The 21,963-nt window shown below is 35.2% G+C and overlaps 1 protein-coding gene across 3 annotated transcripts in view; it reads left to right on the top strand.

The window, feature by feature from the left end:
• Window positions 1-21,963, top strand: part of LCORL (ligand dependent nuclear receptor corepressor like) — a 79,733-nt gene that overhangs the window by 43,997 nt on the left and 13,773 nt on the right. Inside the window, exons 6-7 of one of the 3 annotated variants that reach the window (XM_062493411.1) lie at window positions 5,600-5,690; window positions 7,096-8,125. In XM_062493411.1, coding sequence (XP_062349395.1) covers window positions 5,600-5,690; window positions 7,096-8,125 — 1,121 coding nt within the window. Of the gene's footprint in view, window positions 1-5,599; window positions 5,691-7,095; window positions 8,126-21,963 lie in introns of those variants that run through there. The other 2 variants (XM_062493412.1, XM_062493413.1) reach the window with 2 other exon arrangements.

The following is a 21,963-nucleotide window of genomic DNA, read 5'->3' as shown; positions in this document are numbered from 1 at the left end:
GGGGATGAGGGAAAATAGAGGGCTTGGGAGTGAAGTTGAAAGCTTGGGAAAAGATAGGGGTGGAGAAATGTTTTAATTTTTATCATCTTCTCATTTACCAAACCTATTTTAAATTGCAATAAATTAATTTTCCCCAAGTCTGTTTTACCTGTAATGGTAATTAGCAAGTGATTTTGATTATCTTCATCTCATTTCTTCCTGCCCCCCACTGAAGACAAGGAGTGGTAGAGGGGCCGAGTTGGGATCTAGCTACTGGCTGTGGTAAACCTGTTGCATCTCTGGAACTGCAGCATTTAGTACTGAGTATGAGTGTTTAAGTACTGGCAGTCCAGGTATGTCTAGCTGACGCCTGACTGGTGGTGGAGTCCCAGGGCACGCTCAGCTTTCCTCTGCAGGTGCAAGTGTGGTAATTTAGCAGGGTGCTTTAATTCCTGTGTACCTTGCTGGTAGTCAGGCAGTCATTTCACTGTCAGTGAATCAGGAGCAACTGTCTCCAAAAATACCTGTATCTTGCTCCTTTTTCTGATCCATGTAACTCTTTAGATTGCCCAGGCTTTAAAAACAAAGACTCTGTATTTGTAAAACAAAACCTGCTTTCCATGCACTGCGTCTAACAAAAGTGGAATGTTACTTTTGCAATATTGCTTTTCCTGTAAACTAAGCAAATGAAGAAGCAGCATCCTTGCAGAATGAAATGGTGAGTAAGGAACAGTGTTGGAATATCCTGCAGCAACTTAGGTCCTCATGCAGTCATGGGGCTGAGCTCTTCCAGGAATGTTCCTGGCAGCAGCAAAATTTGTTGCAGAGGCTTCTTCCACTTCATAGATACGGGAGGGTTGGTAGTTCTCAGGCTTGTAAGCAAAGTGACTTTGAGTCAGAAGTAGAAGCTGTACAAATATATGATGTGCTGGTTTAGCTGCACAAACTTATTCTTGTTTCTGGATTTTTCTGGAACCACACACTGATAGTGTGTAAACAAAGGCAAAATAGACAAGAAAATTTTCATTATTCCCTTGTTTTGTTGAGCCATCATAGACTGGAAGACATCAAAGGATAACTGGTAGTGTATTGAAAGAATTCCAAACTTTACTGAAAAGAAACTTCTTTTTCTTAAGATCCTGTTTTTACAGTATATATTGGTAAAAATACTATGCATTTTGAAGATGTACGTGCTATGTTCTCAAGAAAAATGTATGAGCTGTAAGTACATTCAAGAAACAGTTTAATACTTTTGTATGAGAAAGTCACCCTAAAAAGCTACACTTTGGAAGGGAGTAGGTGTTTTTCTTCCCTGGCTGCCATGGTGGCTAGCAGCCAAGCTCCTTGTCAGATGCTTGCTTGTTTACTTCTCTCATGATGGCACAGGGGAGGAAATGGGATGAGCAGAAAGGAGGGCTTACAAGTTAGATAAAGGCATGGTCATTGCTTACTACTGCTTGCCATCATGCGCTAAACAGACTTTGCTTGGGAAAAAGAATTTTAATTATTGCTTATTAATATAAATACTTCACTATTAATTCAGGCAGTGGAAACAAAAATAGTCATTAAAACACTCTTTCCTCTCTCCTTTCTCAGGCTCAGCTTTACTCCAGGTTCCATTGTTAACACCACTGCCACCCCAGTAGTGCAAGGGGATTGGGTGTGGGCTGTCCATGGTCTGTACCTAATGGTTTCTCTCTGCCACTGGACTTACCTTGGGCATTTTCTTTTTTTTTTGTTCCCATTTTTTTTGTCCAGTAGGTCTGGAGCCAGCCATTTGTGTCTGGCAGAGGGCAGCCCCTGGCCTGTCCTCACAGATACTGCCAGGACTGTGCCATGATCACCCAATGTATGGCCATATACTTCTCATCTGCCATTTTTTTTAAGTTACAAAATAATACTTCAAGTCAAAAGGGACTACTCAAAGTAGTAGTTAAGAATTAATGGAAGGCTTTGGTGTTCCACCAAACCTTTCTGACAGTTTTCTGAAAACTGTTCAGAAGCACAGAAAATAGACAGCAAAAGGCAAGGCACTATCAGGAAAAGTATTGAAGACAAGACTGTTGTTTTGTTGCTGCAAAGCCCCTTATCCTGTAGATGGAAAAGGTAGAGTTGTTATTTATTAAATCTCACTATATTAAAACTAGGTAAGGGTCTCTGAAAATTCTTAGAGGAAGCAACAGGTAACAGGCAGGTTTTGCTCAACAGTTCTTAAACATGGGAACTGCTGTAACATGAGGTCGTGGGTCACTGGGTTCATCAAAAAGGGCTGTAGACTTCACAGCTAACAGAACCAAGGCCAGAAACTAAAGCTAGAGTAGGCAGGGATGAAGCTCTGAGATCCCTAAGGCATTGGCTTAGGATAGCAGCTGCTAGGAGAGTAGGAGAGGAAAGAGCTGCAGGTAGTAGCCAAGCTGGTGTGCTCTTCCACACTGGAAGTGAAGTGCTCCCCCTGCCTGGAGACTGAGGACTGATAAATAGATAATAAAATCTAATAAAACAGTTTATAATAGCTAATGAGTGATTTCCTGAAACCCAGAAAAAAATCTCAGTTTAGAAATCAATGTAGAAATACCAGTTGTAGGAACTCAAGGCTGACCTAGTTTTTGTTGCTTCCCTAACATAACTAGTCTGGAGGAGTTTCAAATGATTGTGGCCCTGATTATTTTGGAAATGAACTTTGATCACACTTAGTTTCATCTTAGTATTGGTGCATAGATCTTACACTGAGAATCAAAGGCCAGAGGTTGAACCATTTCTTTGAAGATAAGAATAATTTAATTTGCATAGAAATAGCTGCATTAGAAGACCATGAGCAGCAAACCTGAAAAACATATAGTTTTCTATATTATCCAGTGTTACTTATTTTTTTTATGAAGATTCACTTCTTAGTAGTCATGGTTTCACCTAAAGAGTGGAAGTAATTTCATATCTTTTATTAAAACCACCTTACAGAGTGCTTTTTTCTGTTCCTGGTGTAATTGAGTTCCTGTCCAGAAATCTTGCTGTAATACCAGTTTTGACTGATTTGCAAGAAATACTGGAAAGTTCTGGCTCAGTTTAGAGAAGACTATTCCTACTTTGCAAGTAACAAGCTTCCAAGATTCATAGTCCACATGTAGGATGCCTCTTTGCAAACTTATTGGTGGTCCTGTACCTAATGTACCAAAGTGAACATCTTGACTGTGTATAAATACATAGATTAATTTCACTAGGTATGAATTCACTATGTTTTAGAGCTTTACAGCAAATGCTCTCATTTTCCTGCAAGTTTGAGGTGGGCTTTTGTGAGGGTTATTTCTTGTTGGTTTTGGTGGGGTTTTTTTTTTGTTTGGTTGGTTTTTGTTTGTTTGTTTTTTTATTGGATGGTTTGGTTTTTTGTTTGTTTTTTTGTTTTTTTAATTCAAATGAAATTACTTTAAAAATCTGTAGTCCAGTGACACTATCTGGTATTTTGCATGTATATCAAATTTCTTGTAGGATTCTTTTTATTGAGTATCATCTTCCCGTAAAGCATTGTCTTTAGGGAGATGTCATGTACTTAATGAATTTGCTGTGTCGGAAGTACGAAATGTCTTGAACCTCAAATTACTTCAGTTCTCCGTATCCTTTAGAGGCTGAAAATGTGTCTAGTTTTTTTGTTTCAGGCTGATTGCTAGCATGGTGTTGTCAAAGCCAATTCTGAAAGATCGGGAATGGAAATTGTTTTCATTATGGGATATTACAAGAGCCTTTGGATTTTGTTTATTTTTTGGGGATTTTTCTTTTACTAAAAATCTATCTAGCTTTGGCTTTTTTTTTTTGTAAATTGGTGGAGAGACAATTAGCTTTTTATTGTGAAGTTGTCAACTTTGAAGTAGTTTTTTTTCCAGTGATGTCCTCTAAACTTTTTTGTGATGTCTATGAGTATCAACTGAAGATGGAGAAACTGTTGTAAGAGGGAATACACAAGCAGTTAAGAAAGGGAGATAGATTTTGTGTGACTGACAGAGCACAAGAGACGAAATCTGTTGCACAGGACTCAGGGACTTGGATTGAGCTTGGGTATTTCTGGGTAGACCAAAACATCCATGTAGAACTTTTCTGTAGTGTTCTTAATTGGCTTTTTCTTCTGTAATATCAGTGCATCAGGAAGGTTGATTAGCATTAGTCTTTCCTCTAACTCTCTTAAGTAAAATTTTGGAAGGAACATATTCAGGTGAGAAGGAGCACCCTTGCCACTTGGCATATTTATGTATATTCATCCCCTAATGCTGAGTTATGATGTTACTTTTTCTTTCTTTAACCTCCTTCAAATAGTGCAAAATAATTTTGGAAGACCAGTCAAAAAGCAGTCCAAAACCAAAAATCTGGATTATTACACTGAATTCTATTTCTTTGCATTATTGGTATAAAGGAGAGCTAACCAAACAATTTCCTTGACTTTTTATTTGACTGTTGGCATTTGGATACGTCAAACAGTGTTTCGTTGTGTGCATCTGAGGCTGTGGGAAAATATGTGCAATTGATGTTTTAGAAATAATAGGCAGTAACATGAAAATGACACTGTAAATGCAATAAGGGGTAGTATAAGGGTGATTATAGAATTGAATGTTAAGCTACATGTTGAAACTCAAAATTGAATTCGCAGAGCTCAGGCACACAAAACAGCCCAAGTTTGAAACAGAGAACCAAGGAAGAAAGGTATGAAATTAAATATATTTAGGGGATGTAATTATAATTTAAATGTTACTGATTTTTTTAAAGAAAAAAATAAAATTTAAAATTACTATTTCAACTTTTAATGTTTTTAAATACTGATTTTTTTAAAAGGTATGTTTTTCTATTTCAATACTTCAGAGAATTTAACAGCCAAGTATAAATCTTGAACTTAGCATTTACCAGTGACTGGACAGAGTGGACTCCAACCCCACTTTAGGTCTTTCATTTTTCTAATTTCTAATATTATTGCATATATGGGGAGGCAGCAGGAGAAGCATGTATAGTTAATGTGTTAGAACTCTGTATTAGGCTCAAGCTCTTTTCCCAGGTATGGGGAAGCTACTGGGAAGTTACCCAATTTCTGGTACCTGCTCATTCAGTAACGTGGGCTGGTGTCATTGCTGGCCCTGCTCTGAGCAGGATGTTGGTCTGGAGGCCTCCTGAGATCCTTATTAGCTTGAAATATCCTGTAAGCCTACGATTTAGTTATGTCAAACTTAACTTCAGCATCAGGATTGTATGTTTGTTTACAGAATGTAAATATATGTTAATGTAAATATGAATAATAATTGTAATATCAAGTGCATTTTTTTTTGTTACCTGGAAAGTAAAAAGTGCAATATATATACATGATTTTTAGGAAAGCAGTCATGTTTGGTTAATACAGGTTCTTTTAAATTTTATTATATCTGAATGGGTTTACTTTTTTTATTTTTTCTCAATTTTAAAAAAGTTTGGTTCCAAATCAAATAGATAAAATCATTTCCTGATGTCTGGTACTGTAATGGAATAAGGTATCAGAAATTTTACAAGATAAAGTAGGTGCTTGAAAATTGTACCGTAGGTGCAAATACATTTGCTGACAAAATCTGAGATCTTCCTTAAAACCACTGTTATCATCACTACTCGTTCTTTGCAGGGGATGGAGTGCTAGATCTCTCTACAAAGAAAAGCGCAAGGTTGGAAGAACCAAAATATGATCCACTGTGTTCTGAAAACTCAGTGTCTGGGTAAGCAATGTTTAGGACTCTCTTTGGCTTATCAAAAAGGCAATCCAGGTTTCTCTTCTCTGGCCAGGTTTTATGTTCATAACATACCTTTATATACTGGCACACACATGTGGTTCCTATTTTGCTTTCAAAAGAATTTTTGTCACTCATAAGTGTGTGTCTATGTATATATCATATGTTTCATTTGTCTTTTTCCTTTTTTTTCTGTTTAAAGAAAAGTTATCAGAACAATCACCAAACTTTAGTTCATGTTACTAAAAAATTACATTAAAATTGATTACATAACACATTAAAAGTAAGAGACTAGTAGAAGAAAATGCAAATAATTATTTTAGAATTTATTTAGGGAACTTCAATTTTCAATGAAAATGACCGTGTTAATAATTAGATGCAAAATCTTCTTCAACTAACATGAACAAATTAAACAACTATTATCGATAATATTCCTTAATAGAGAGAGAGCAAGCGTGTGAGAGAGAGCTCTTAATCATCATACTTATAACTTGCATCATGGTTCTCACTATGGTGTGTGGTGGCAAATGGTTAAATTTCTTTATTCAGCAAGGAAAACATTATTGCATCTGCTGAAAGCTGCCACAGAATTAGTGAATTGTTTTGTTGGATTTTATGATCTTGGCATCCTCCCATCCACTAGCCATAGCAGGACCCTTTTTGTCACCTGTACGTCTTACAAATGACTTTTTACAAATAGGACTACAGTAGCAGCATTTGTTGAATGATGTAAAAGTGCATTTATTAATTTGCTGATATGAAAAGGTTTGAAAATATATGGCTTTGTAATTAGTGAGCTGTAAATAGCGAGTAGAAATTTTTAAAATTGTGTCTTATTTTGCAAAAAATGGACTTGATTGTTAACTACAGCACTTTATCTTCTTGTTGTAGAAAGCCTAGTTTTGTGTAAGTCTGGGATGTTTGTGTGTAGTTATGTACTTCTTGCTGCAAATTTTCTATGAGGGGGTTGACTCTTTTATTACTTGTTTAGCGGTAACGTCACGTTTCTACTAACAAAAACTCCTTCAGGATTTGGGTATTTAACGGAACGTTAATTGTATAATTAAAATTATAACAGTGTTGCTCTGCAAGCATGTGAACAAGGGAATATAGCAAGCACTTGAGACTATTACCAAATACTGAGCTAGGATATAAAGTTCTTGGAAGGGCTGCTGTAGAAGCCATGGTATGATATTTGACCCACTGTCCTACCAGAACTGTAACATTTTGCTAGGATAATCATTTAACTACCACATCTCAAAGGCTAAAAAGTATCAGAAGCAGTGATGTTACCGAAGCAAGGAGTATAATAAAGGAGTGGACCCTTCCCTTCCATAGCTGTGTGAGAGTCTCTCATACATCAGTTTACCATCGTTTCATTCCATCCATCCAGGAGACTACACAGAAACAGAGAGGACTATGTGGAAAGAAGTGCTGAGTTTGCAGATGGTTTGCTCTCAAAAGCTTTGAAAGACATTCAGTCTGGAGCACTGGACATAAATAAAGCAGGCATACTTTATGGCATACCTCAAAAAACTTTACTTCTCCACTTAGAAGCCTTACCAGCAGGAAAGCCTGCACCTTTTAAAAATAAAACTCGAGATTTCAATGATAGTTATTCATTTAAAGACAGTAAAGAAACTTGTGCAGTCCTACAAAAAGTAGCCTTGTGGGCAAGAGCTCAAGCAGAGCGCACAGAAAGTAAACTCAGTCTACTTGAAACCTCAGAATTAAAATTCCCAACAGCTTCCAGTTACCTCCACCAGTTAACTCTACAGAGAATGGTCACTCAGTTTAAAGAAAAAAATGAAAATCTACAATATGAAACTTCAAGTCCTACTGTACAATTAAAAATTCCTCAGCTAAGAATAAGTTCTGTGTCCAAACCACAGTCTGATACTGCTGGTCTTCTGGATGTTATGTACCACGTTTCTAAAACCACCTCAGTCTTAGAAGGATCAGCTCTTCAAAAATTGAAAAATATCCTCCCTAAACAGAACAAAATAGAATGTTCTGGACCTGTAACTCACTCAAGTGTTGACTCCTACTTTCTGCATGGGGACCTCTCTCCTTTGTGTCTTAATGCTAAGAATGGGACAGTAGATGGAACCTCAGAAAATACAGAAGATAGTTTGGATCGTAAAGATAATAAGCAACCAAGGAAAAAACGTGGCCGCTATCGGCAGTATGACCATGAAATAATGGAAGAAGCAATTGCAATGGTAATGAGTGGGAAAATGAGTGTTTCCAAAGCACAAGGAATTTATGGGGTACCTCACAGCACTTTAGAATATAAAGTAAAAGAAAGATCTGGAACATTGAAGACACCACCGAAGAAGAAACTCCGATTACCAGATACTGGCTTATTTAATATGACAGATTCAGGGACTGGCAGCTGCAAAAATAGTAGCAAGCCTGTGTAGAATAATTGTTAGCAAATTGTTTTGTGTGTGTGTATGTATGTCTGTATACACACACGACGTGAGAAATACATATGCTCACTCTGACAGAAGACATGAAATTTTACAGTTCAAAAACCACATACATGCCTTTTGAAAAATAGTTTTATTCAGGGTTTTCACTGTGGACAGAATTATAGAGTTGCTCACTTAATTCTGATAGTGTGTATTTAATATAATCCTTGTATAAATAGGTGAAAAGATTCAGGTTTTATTTAGTAGTCACTAGCATAAAGATGTTTTGGGAAAACAAGTATTTGTCATGTGAAGCATAATTTTTAATTGGTGAAGAACCACTTTATCCATTCAATTATCCATCTTATTATGGAAATACACAACCAAGGGTTAGCAGACTTTTGTAGTTCACAGAATACTTGCAATAAATTGTAAGTAACTCAGATTATACACAGCAAGGGATTAAAAAAAAAAAAGATAGTTCCTCACAAGGAAGTGGATTTGTGAAGTATTAGTAGGATATAGTACATTCTGTGAAAGAAAAAAGTTCGTTATTTAAATATCCAATACAAGTAAGAAAAACATTTCATTACAAAAATGTGTGTTTAGCAGGCATAAACTGCATTTTTTTATCATTTTAAGAAAATTTTGTTGTTGGTTTAGAAAGAAATTGGTGTTTACAAAGTGTACACTTATGAAATCTGAGAAATTACTGTAGTTATAGAATTATTAAATATTAAATAAGATGGAATACTAAGAGCATAAAATAATTTAACAATTTTTCTTTTTAGTTTGACAAGGTAACTTGTAAGGTTTAAAAAGAAAGTTGGAATGCAACTTAGAGCATGTTCATAATGTGCACAGAATGAGCTTGAGAATGGTTGGTTTTTTTGTTTTGGTTTTTTTTTTTTTTGTTTAAACGTGCTGGTTAGTTGATGTTATGACTACTTAAAATTTATTTAAGGATTGTGTCACACTCCTATTGAAAAACCTCACTGTAACTGTAATGTATTTGCTGCTGTGACATTTCAAAACATTTTCAGTTTATCAAAATGAATACAAAGTTACATTATCATCTTGCTAATAACCAAATTTGCAGTTCAGGGTCTTGATAGAAATACAAATACAAAACAGTGAAGCTGTTTTGAACTTTCAGTAATATAAATTCTTTATAAATTTGGTAGTTAGAAGTTAGGCAGTTCATTTTAAATACATAACTTACAATTTGAGGGAAACCAATTACCTGCATATTGCAATTTTACATGAATTTCAAAGTATTCACATTGGACTTTTTATCGCACTTAATTTTTTATGTAATATCAAAAGTATATGTCTGCATCTGACTGGGGGCTTGCTTCATACATTCACTACTGAACATCAATGCCCTTTTCCTCTCAACATGTCATTTTTTCTGTATGTATCTAATTTGGCATTAGATTCTCCAACTTCTATACACATGATGGACATGCAAACATATTTTCTTCAGTTTGCATGTGTATGGGTTAATTATAGAAATTAAATGGGACGTTAGATACATATGGGCCAAATCATGTAATTTCATGTACAGATGAACTTGCCATTAAATTCAGTGGAGAGCATACTGCAATACTGGTGGCAAAATCCAGCCCATATCTATTAACTCTACTAAAAAATGACAACTGCCACTTTAAAACAGAATAGTCCTTTGAAACTGCACAACCAGTATCTCAGTTCTTTGGTCTCTCAGAGCTATACTGAATCTTCTTGAGTCATTAAGGTTTACTTGCATATTACAGAATGAATCTCTCAGGCACATGATTCTTGGGGTGTCCTGTGCAGGGTCAGGAGTTGGACTCCGTGATCCTGGTGGGTCCCTTCCAACTCAGCTTAATCTGTGAGTCTATGATTTTAAGCAGAACTGTACCTGATAAGGAGTTGCAGAACAGATGTCAGGGTCATCTTTCATTTTAAAATAATTAAGCCATATTTTGTGAGGGCCAGAAGGATTAATTTGTGAATATATCCCCACTGAAAAATGCAGCTGAGAAAACCTTAAAAGTTTCAACATCTGTCTTTATACAGTTTTACTTGCAAAAATCTGGGGCTTCAATACATTGCCTAATATTTGTACCATACTGATGTTTTCTACTCCTCGGACATTGTTAGAAATTTGAGTCAGAACTTTATATTGAAGGCAAGTGACAGTACTCTTTTTATATCATTTAAAAGATGACCTGACCAAAAACTTAACAGGATTCATAAAATCAGGGATCATTTTACTATTGACTTAACAGTACTCAGTAATTTTGTATGTAATATTATAATTAATTTTCAACATTTTAGTACTTGTATTTATTTTTTGGTCAGAAATAGTAATTAAAATATTTTTTGATAGTTTATAGATGATACTCAACCTGTAAGTGTTAAAGAACAGAATTATTTGTTTCTAATTATTAGGCTAGCATTTAATTACACAACTAAGGAAAGGCAGGGAACTGTGTAAATTCTCCTCCCCCAACCCCTATGTATTTCATTAATGTCATTTAAATTATACATTTTGAACTATTTTATAAATTCAGTTACCAGTCACTACTTAGTAATTGACAATTTCTGAAAATTCCTGTTTCAGCAGAATTTTAAATGAAGGTGAAAGCAAGCCCTACATGCTTTCTACTTATTTGAATGTTTCTCAAGTATTTTATATTAAAAAACAGTGCCTCTGTTTTTAGAACTACTGCTCAGTAAAGTTGTTTAAACCATTTCTGGTAGCTAATGACAATTTTATATTAAATTGTATATTAACTTTAGTGAGACTGATTTTTTTTTAGTTGTTTACAGTACAAATACTTGTATTTGTTTTTTAATTGCAGTATTTCCATTGTCGCAGTAATTTAGTAAAACTCTGTGGCTGCCTTGATTTTTGACAGATTTTTGTTAACAACTGATTTTTAGGCAATTAGTTATATTTATGCATAAATCAATTGCACTATAATTCATGAATTATTTATTACAATATTTTCTAATGAATTCATGTATTTGTCTTGTGTTGTAAATGTACTGTAATTCTGTTTCTTCTTTGTGTTGTTATATTCCTAAATCTGATTGTATGAATTTAATTGTTTAGTTAACGTGTTTCTACGTTGTAATTTGTAGTAAAGCACTTCAATGCTTTTGCACATAAATTTACAACACTGATGTGTGATTGATTTGCTCATTCAGTAAAAAAAAAGAAAGAAACAAAAACCTGTACACTGACTTATTTGACTTATTCCTGAGGCAAAAGTTGATTAGCAGTGGCATAAGACCAAGAACTGTATAAATTAAGCTCATAATGACTAATTTGCTATGAGAATTTTATCAGAAATAGTAGCTTTAAGGTAGGGTGGTTTATTTTCTCAGAATTGATTAATTACTAATGAGAAGAAAATCAGAAAATTAATTTTCTAACACCCCCTTCAGTTAGCAGCTAAAAATTATAAATAGGATATAGCTTTTTTGAGGTATTTATTTACTTAATAGAAGTCAGAAAACAAACATTTCTGTAAGATAGCTTTATATTTCTATAGTAGTTCCATGCTGTTTGTATGAGTACTTGAAACTATGTTCTGTTCCAGTTTTGTTCCTGTTCCCAGTCTGTAAAGATCTTGCTGGAGTGATCTGTCCTCTCTTTGGCTGAGCTGACAGGGGAGGGAAGGACCTCTTTTGGGAGTCCTCTGATAGAGCTCTTCCCTGATAGTTTTTGTGGAGGAGGAAAAGTTTTACCTCTTTATATGTAAATTAATACACTGGAAGTCTGGTCATTAACCTTATCACATTGATGCCTTTGTGCCATTTTTCAACTCCAGTCAATCCCCACTCCATGTTATTAACTGCCCCTATCTGCCAGAAGGGAAACATCATTCCATGCTTAACCTTTCTCTTAAGCAAAACAAAAGGTACCAGGGTAGCAGTGCATATTGATCTTCTCACCTCTCAACCCACCAGTTTCCTGCCCACTTTCTCCAGCCATCTTTTTGTGTGTGATTTGGAGGAAGTGTGCAGTTTGTCAACGTGATAGGTCTTCCTTCTATGAAATTATTGCTTAAGTCTTTTATTCTGAGGACAGTCTAAACTACAGTGTGACAGCACAAATTTAAAGAGATGTAGGAAGATATTGCAAGGAAACTGAAGTATTATTCCATAGTTGTATTGAAAAGCTATTAAAAATTAGTATGTTTAAATATATTGACATCTCTTCTTGGAGAAACACTTCAAAGAGAATGTGTTGCTTTAATGCTTTGTTTGTGTAGTAAGCTCTGCTCCCAAGTGGTGACTGAATAAGGGCTCAGTGTGTTTTTACGAACTCAGAAGATCATTTGGACTGTGGTATTATTGCATAGAATAGATGAAAGTTGTCTGTTGTCTGTGAGCTTTAGAAACTAACTCACATTAAGGGGAAAGCAGGTGTAGATGTCACACAAGGGTGGATAATCAAGAAAGAAATTCTTTTAGAAGAAGGTCCATTATGTCTGTAATAATCAGAATATTGTTCTATACAACAAATTCATCTCCACACAGCAAATTCAAAACAGTCTTGAGGCCTGTGGATGATTTGGTCTCTCACTTTGGGAAGGTTGTAAGGCTCCAGAAGTTTCTTCCACCAATGAACAGGCTTTAAATAGCAGTTATGGATACAGGTCCTCTACAGTCAAAAGCTCTCCATTGATACTATAGACACACCTTGCAAGTCTAGACAGATAGAAAGGTACCTGTTTAGAAATTCAGTCTAAAAAAGACTCTGCTATAGCTGTCTTTTTAACAAATTGCAAAAAAGCAAATTTACTCTGGTTTACAAATAGAATATGGGAAGTAAAAGCCTAGTGGCATGTGGATTAATTTTTTTTTTAAGCTGGCCTCTCAAAACATAAATTAAAATTGTGGTGGGGAGAGGGCAATTACATTTTTTCCTTAACTGTGTTATTAGAATAAACTTTGTTTTTACAAGTGTAGTGATTTTGATACTTTGCGACCCACAAATTTCTTGGAGTAACAGTCAGGCTTTTCTCAGTGTAATGGCATTTCAGAAAGAGTCCAATCCTGACACTCACATTCCCTTGAATAATGCGAGTTTTACTCTAGATTGCAAGTGCAAAGAGGGTTTTGGGGTCTTTTCTTTTTAGGACATAATTGTTTCAGATTAAATATAATCCCAGCTTCAACTAATACCATCACAATTATATTACAACTTTGAGTTAGTATCATCTAGACGCCTGGTTTTGAATGTATACCATTTCATACTGAATATTACAGGAGAGGGAAAAAAACATGAAGAATTATGTACACTTGGCTGGTTTTAAGCTCTAAAGTTTAAAATCTGTCTAGGACAATAAAAATACAAGCTTGCATGTAATAACTTCCAGTAAGAGACTTGAAGCTAAAAGTTATTGATGCTTATAATTTTGGGTATGAATTAATGAATTAATATGTCACCATATTTAAATACAGCACATTAAATTTTAAATATGTTTGTTCCTTGATCAAATTGTAAAACAAATCAAAATGAAAATTTTTGAAGTATAGGCTGAAATGCAAAAAAAATAGATAGGGGATAATAGTAGGAGAAAAAAGTTAGTGTCATGTTCAGAGTTTGGTGATATGTTTAAACTATACATACTTTTCTAAAACAGAATTCTTCCAACATTTTCTGCTCATGCAATTGGTTTTAATAAAACATTTGAACTAGTTGTTAACTATCTGTTGATAGTTGCTATCCAGCATAAGGATTTTGTATTTAATTGAAGAAATACCTGTATTAATTTCTACCATGGAAAATTTTCAGCTTTTCAGTATAAGTGATTGATTAGGTAAGTAGTGACATTAGTTTTAATAATTTATGAGAAATTGATTAAATAGTTAAAGTAGTATTTTATAAGGTTATTTTTAGTTAATACATTTGGGAACAGCTGCTCAGCAATCTTTAGACATAAGCCTACCCTATTTAAAGGATATTAACTTTTTCTTGGAAATTACTTATTCCAGTGGTGATTCTCTCTGTTTAAGGAATTTGTGTGTGCACACATACTTGTGTCTTTAATATATTGCAAAAAAAGTGTGTGATGCACCACTGCAATTTTCTTAAAAACTGAAAGGGAAAAATTTATCTGCAAAGAGCACTAGGCTATTTTTTTTCCATTTTCTGTTAGCTTGTTAAGTATTCTTTAAAATAAATATAGAAATAAAAATGTTTTTAGAAGTACCTTTTAAGTGTCTCCTGAAGAGCACTCAATACACTTGAGAATTTAAATATCTAAGAGTGAGATTCAGTAGAGATGGATCCATTCTTTCCTCTGCCACAACCTTTAAAGCTCAGTCATTTGCCTTCTCTGTGCCCCAGTTAGTGAAATGGGAGTAATACCAAGCTTGCCAGGTTCTTGGTGAGGTTTTCTGTCACTAATAGTTAAGATATTTTGAAATACCAGAAAGTTAATTTTGTTGTAATTAGTTAGGTTCAGTAAGCAGTATTTCAAATTATTCTTTTTGCCTTTAATTTCTTCATGATTGTTTTTCTTTATGGTAGTTTAGTGCTATCACTGATAAGATGCACATCATTGCTAGTGACACTTGCAAGCATGATTGAATACTGCAAATAGAAGAGAACTGTTTTGTAAAGCCAGGTTTTTAGGCTTGAGCTTTACCATTATAACAAACATTAGATGTGCTGTTTTACTGTAATTTATATTTTGTTTTGATTTGTTTTCATTTTCAGTTCAAGCTCAACAGCTGATGCAAATTCAGAGGAAACAGCTAATTTGGAAAAAGGAAAATCAACATTAAACAAAGTTTTGGAGTCTTTTTGTTCATATCACTGGCAACAGACTTTGGCTATGTTAAAATTCCTAATACAGGATGAAAATGTTCCTATAGTTTGCAGTTGCAAGCAAACACATTTGGTCCACTCTGAAACTCCCAGTTCCCTTACTGAAGAGGATGTTCACGTTCCATTTTGCAGTTGCAATGGACAAATGCTGACAAAAAGGTGCTGTTTACAAAATCAAAGGCCTAACACTTGTTTACCACCTCTGTCTGTTTGTATTAAAGATTTCCATTCTTTGTCATGCCAAGCTGTAGCAATTGGATGTATTAAGACAATGGTGAACAAAGCATGTAGTTCTCCTAAGTATTGTGCTGACCAATTGCAAAATTATAACAGGCATTCTGTGAAAGCAGCATCATGTACATATTCAGCTAAGGACTGTGACCTCATAAGCAGCATTAAAAATCCAAACAGATCCCGCAGCCCATCACCACCTCCGCTATCACCTGTACACAGTAAAGAATTTGAATTATCAGAAGGAATGGTTATGGATTTTCCAACTTTAGAGAACAACAAGCTTGAAATATCCATCAACCAGCCTCCATCCCTCTTGCCTGCTGAAGGAAGCAAGGGAGAATTTGAGTATGAGGGTAAGACATGCAGAGGAAAAGAGATTGATTATTCAGATGGAGCACTGGTGTCAGCAGACCAAGAAAGTAGTGATGGTTATATGAACTCTGAGAAAGGTGAACATTCTGCCATTTTTCAAGATTTAATGGACCGCATTAATGAGAAGTTGAAATCAATAGACACTACAGATCTAGCAACAAATCTTGTAAAACTTTCTAGCAGTGACAGGGCGCCAGAAAATGATGTCAAGTTGGGAGACTTCATAACTTCTCTTTTGCATAATGCTAAGGCAAGTGATTACAGCTTTATGGAATTACTTCACCAACATGATAAACAAGTGGAAAGTAAAATTATCCAGACAAGATTTCGCAAGCGTCAGGAAACTTTATTTGCCACATATAATTCTCCTGATTCACCAATCATTCGACGACAGTCTTTGCAAATCAAGAGGGAGCTTGCAAGCCTTGATGAAACTCTTGTAAGAAAAAAGTCAATTTCTGAGAGAAATACAAAGAAATTTACAAAAAAAAATGATAAAATGCATCCAACTAAAAGACATAGTTTTTCTGTGATAGAAGATGAGACTTTGCAACATCTTGAAAGTAATCCATGTGTGAATTGCCAAACCAAACCTGTGTGCTTTCCAGTCCACCAAACAGAGTCTTTCAAACTACCTCTTACTAATTTTCAGACCAGCTCCAGCTTTTTAGTTCTTTCAGAAAGCAGTGCTCTTACAGCCAGCCAGGCAAAACTTCCAAATACAGGAGATTGTGCAACCTTTAAAGAGGCTGGTCAGATTCCTCTGAAGGGAGAGAGTAAGGAAATCTTGAGTAGAAGTAAACGTACCATTGTGCCTCCTGGGTGGTACTCTGTGTATGTAACAAATAATATCATGTTTAGGAAGTCCTCCAGTACAAAAAAGTCTTTGAGAAGTTTGGAAAAAACGAAAATAAATAAAAATATTCATGCTGAAAGATGCAGTGATATAAGTAAAATTGTGAGAGACACAAATCTGCAAGTGGTTGTGGAGCGTTTAGAAGATACAATAAGCTTAGCCAGAAAGACTAGCAACTCACTGTTGGGTAGTTACAAAATAAGCCACAAATTAAAAGATAATGCTTATGAACAGGTTATGAACCTAGCTAATAGAAGGGGCTTACCTTTCACTCTGAGTGAAACAGGATGCACAGGGCAAAGCTTCCTTCCACATTCACATGTTCCAAGCAGCAGTAAAATCAAAGCAATTTGTGTTGCATCAAACACAGAAGAAACTGTTATAGATCAAGAAATTAATGATGGCCTGTTGAAATCTCTGACCTTTAATTCAAGCAGTTCAACTTCCAGTAATGGGGACTTGCATGTAACGTCTGAAGATGGGGAGACCTCATCTCCCTTAAACTACTCTAGTCCTATTAAGCTTATGTTTGTCTCAGAAGTTAATAGTCATGAAGGAGTCAAATATACTTTGACATCTGCAGCTGCATCTTCTAAGGGAAGCACAGATCTTTGTTTGTTTCAAGGGCACACAAACACTTTGTTAGATAAACAGGCCACAGCTGACCTTTCTCAAGCAGTCTGTGTCAAGGGTTGTGATTGCAGTGAAAATGATGCTAAGGAGGGGTCAAGCTGCATTTATGCAGAAGCAGTTACAAGCTCTTGTCCAGTTGGTCAAATGAATATAAATGACTCAAAAAAAAGAGATGAAGTTGTGGAGAAATCAAGCAATAGCAGTGAATCAGTTTTCAAACGAAAACCTGGTAGACCAAAGAAAATAGGTCCTCAAGTAGTTAAACAGGTTAAGAGACCTATTGGACGACCTCCTAAACCTAAAGTAGACATGAGTGGAAGCACAAAACCTAGACATGAACTTGGCTGTGGTGGTAAGAGTATCAAGTCTGATGCAGCAGCAATGGAAGAAGTTAACAGCAACAAAAATATTACTGTGACAGTTGTTTTTGGAAGGTCAAGAAGAACTAAGAGACATGTTTCTGAAGGTAATCTAAATCTAATCAGCATTCTGCCCGCACAACATACTGACTCTAATATTGCCAATGATCCCAGCAAAGCAAGGCACGATGTAGAAACTGGAAATGCTTTGACTGAACTGGTAAAAGCCTTCCAGAATCCTTCTACTGAAAGGGAGTTCTCTGGTTATGACTATGTCAGGCCTATCAAGAGTAATCTGGCATCACCACATCCTTGCAGCAATGTTATACGGCAGATCAAGAAACCATTAACCACCATTCGAAAACCTGGCAGGCCAGCAAAAGTAAAAATTTCTGGCATATCAGTGACTGTCAGTAGACTTTCCCCTCAGGAAAGAAAAGTGAGCATCAGCAACGGTTTGCCTCCTTTACAATCGCAGAATGTGTTAGAAAAAAACATACCACAGGAGAGAAAAAATCAATTGTGCAATAATGTGGGTCAAGTAAAGAACACACAGAAAGATTCTAGAGAGGATGGATTACTCAACGTTACTACAACAGTGTCAAGAAAACGTGAAATTCCGTCAAGACACTCTGCTAGAGACAGAAAACCTTCACTGCATTTTTTGCATTCATTAGCATCTTCTAGTGCATTTACTTGTAGAAGTGCCTTACTACATAAATCTTACAAACTCCATTTGAAAAAAGCTAAACAGCGAAAGGAAAAACTTACGCAATCAAATCAGAACATGGCATCCAAAGATACCTCACAACTGAGAAATTCAGGAAATGCTAGAAAGGATCTTAAGGATGGTGAATTCCGGCCCATTAATGAAGTATCATCAGATCCCATTTTTTCATCAAATCCCTCTCTCAGGTGGTGGCCTACTTCCACTTCAAGTGACACCTTGTTGGAAGAACTAAACAATAGATTTGAACAGATGACTAATACCTGGTTGAGAGTGGGGGGAAGTGACTTTGATAAATGTGTATGTGAAAAAAGGGATCCTATTGAACAAGAGTGTAATACTGAAATGTCAGACCCTTTAGACTCCTGCCTTGTAGAACTTGAAACATCACCTATAAAAATGCTTTTCCAGAAAAAGTGTAATATGAATGAACTCTGCACCTGGTTTATGCAAACTACAGAAACACAGTCTCTCTCTCTTGTGAGAAAGGCAAATGCTCGCAGTCCCTTAGAAGTAGTTAGCACTAAAGAAATAAAGGTGGAAACTAAACAATCTGATCCTAGTACTTGTCCTTTCAGAAAGCACTTTAAAAAGTTTGCACTATCCTCCCCTTCAAAACCAGCAGGGAAATTGCAAATATTACATAACATGGTGAGGTCTCCAGTCTTAAGTGTGAAAAGTAATTTCACTTTAGCCAGATTAAAAAGAAATGAATTTAAGAAGTTGCAGCGTGATAGGTGGGGACAAACAAAAAAGCTCTATAATCAGGCTTCTGGAGGCTGGAAATCAAAAAAGAAAAATCTGCAGTTATTTTGCCAAAGTCAGTTGTTTAAAAGTACAAGTGGGGAAGCCAATGATGAAACATCCAAGCTCCAGGAAAAAAGTACAGTAGAAATCCAGCCCACTCAGACTTTGGTAGAGTCTCAGAATAGCCTCTTGCCAACTGAAAGTGAAGCCAGAGATGCATTTGTTCAACAGATGATGGGATCTTCGGACTTCAACCCACATCCTGGTTTAGCAAATATACTTAAGTCACATTCAGAGGCAAATGGAACAAGTCGTTGCCAGCAAAATGTTAGAAAAGAACAAAGCCAAGATAAACTGTTTCAAAATACTTGGAAAGCCAAAACCTTTAAAGACTGTAGGATATTTCTGAGAAAAATCAACCATATTGAGCAGCACAATTCATTTAAGTTAAATAATGTCATCTATTCTCCTGAAGCTGTTGACAGTAAAAGCACTCAGGCCTATATGGAAGAAAAGAGACATCCTCTTTTAAGGTCCCATTCTACTAAACAAAATACATTAAAGAAACAAGAAAATGAAGTGGAAACATCTAAAGGATCTAATTCTTCTAAAGTGACTGAAAAGCTGGATGGCCAGTTTCACAGCAGAAAATTAAGTAGTGGTGTAAACCAGGACGATAATCCTGCTAGTAGTTCTGAAGGTCATACTAGAATAAATAAAAGAAAAAGTCCACAATGGGAGACCACTGATACAAATTTAAGAAAAAGGCATAAGAGACAATCATGCAGTAGTGGACAAATGGCACCTTATTACCCAAAGTACCAAGTAGGTAAGTTCCTGTTCCCCACTTCATCTTAAAATTGAAATCCTAAAGAATTGGAGGTCAAACAGCTAAGCACCTTTTTTTTTTAATTGCATGTTTACTCATTTTAATTTCAGAAAAGTCATTAAACATTGCATAACATCAGAATAATTCAGAAAGTGCAATTTTAAAATGTGTATACTATTTTGCACCATTCTTTCAGCTCTGATAAGCTAACCAGTATAGTTCAGACAGACAAGAAGTCAAGTTCTGACATTCTGAAGTCAGTCACAATTGATTTGACTTCAAAAGGAACATAATTTCATTCCATTGTGTAGTTTCTCATAGTGTGAGGAGGCATAAGCTATAAAATGAAGCATAAATGCAGTGCATTAACATATAGCTGGTTTTAAAAAAATCTCACTGAACAATTTCTGTTACAAATCTGTAGTAGTTTTGTAATTTTGCATTAAAAAGATAGTGTTTTGTACTTCTGAAAATTTTTCAGAGAACCATTTTAGTACCCTTTCCATGCCAGATGAAATCTGCTGACTCTAAGGGGTTTGCACATTGAATCCTTACACAATGATTTAAAATGCAAAAATTATTTTTGACAAGTACAATATAGAGTTACTATGCTAAGTACTTTGGCTTGGAATCTTTTTAGGCTAGTGCGAAATTAAATAGTTTTTTAAAAGGTATTTATAAATACATTGTAATACTATTGTGATCTCAGGCATTATATTACTTAGAAAGAGGGCACATTTGTGTAATTATTTCTTCTGTTGGGTGAAGAGATCTCCTTAAACAGAAGTCTCAACACATTTCAACATAATTACTAAGGTGTGAAATCCTCACCAAGTAAAACACAGCTCCTGCAATGTGATTTAAATGACTGCCTTTGTAGAAATAATATTGTATTAGTTAATCTGATATACTGCCCAAATAAAGAAACCTTATTCAAAATATCAGAGCAAAATCTTAGGGCCTCCTTTGTATTCTATCTTTTAGAAAAGGATCTCTGATAATAAATTGAAAGGTTAATTTAAATTGTAATATACACAACTTAATGCCTCTTGTATGCTTTCTTTCTCCTGTACTTCATGTGATATGTAGAATTCTTCATATTAACCTCATTCAATATAACCCTGCTTTTTCCAAAGTACAGTATTTTTTTTTCTATAGACTACTCTTTTCTATTTTATTTCATCGGTCCGGAGCCAAGCTCAACAAAAATAACTTCTTTTTAAGAAGTTCAAACTTTGAAACAAAATTGCTGTAAAAAAAAAACTAGAAAAGGAAAGGATTGCACATATCAATTTCTGTATTGCAAATGAGGAAAGAGCTCTCTCATACTGTAACTCATTGAGAAAATGTTACATTCCAATTATATTTATCTGCGAATGTTTTTTTTTCCTATGGTAATACAAGACCTATTACTGTGATATGGTCTCATGTTAGTTTTAATTGGGATTCAACTTTATCTACCTGATAACTTTCATTCTTTAGTTTTGGATCTTCAGGAAATCTGATAACTATTTTGGTATTTTACATTACTTCATTTACAGTTTTTGTTATTTTCCCTTTTACTCATGGTTTCTCATGTCAGTCATTGTCTTTAGAAAGACTATGATAGGAAGTTCATTGATAAAGAAAATGTTAAAAGACAAAGAATGATGATTCTGGAATTGTCTCCACACTTGTAACCCCAGATCTTTCTTAGGGGTGCTATTGCACTATCAGAGGATTTTCTGATATTGGAAGGATGTCTTGTTTTGCTGTGTTGATTCAACATTGTGTACTCTGCACCAGCCAAGGAAATCATACAAACATTTTTAGTCTAATATAGCTATTCCCTAAAAAGAAGCAACATGATTTCTAGCTGTGCATGCATGTGATTTCAAACATAATTCCTGCATCTGGAAATTTAATGCACATGAAAACATCGTGTTTTGTTCATATGTTCTTTGGATTGTATTTTTGTTTATGTGATATCATAAATTATATCATTGTTCTGTTGTCATGATTGAAATGTTGTTATAGATACATTTATGGTCAGTATTTGAAGTTTTTCTTCAGCTTTTGTGGATCTTGGGGTCTTATCAAATGTTCTTCAAAGAGAGAGATGTTGTGATGCTTTTTTGTGTGAAACATTGTGTCAGGTGCGCAGAATGTTGTTACCAAATTTTTATGTACACTTGATTGTCATTACCATGTGCAAGCAGGAATAAACAATTGAATTTTTACAGCTCAAGGTAGTGTCCAGCAACCAGAACTAGCCA

Source organism: Cinclus cinclus, chromosome 5, assembly GCF_963662255.1.
Source record: "Cinclus cinclus chromosome 5, bCinCin1.1, whole genome shotgun sequence".
Lineage (NCBI taxonomy): Eukaryota > Metazoa > Chordata > Aves > Passeriformes > Cinclidae > Cinclus > Cinclus cinclus.
This window is presented reverse-complemented; position numbering and strand designations above follow the sequence as displayed.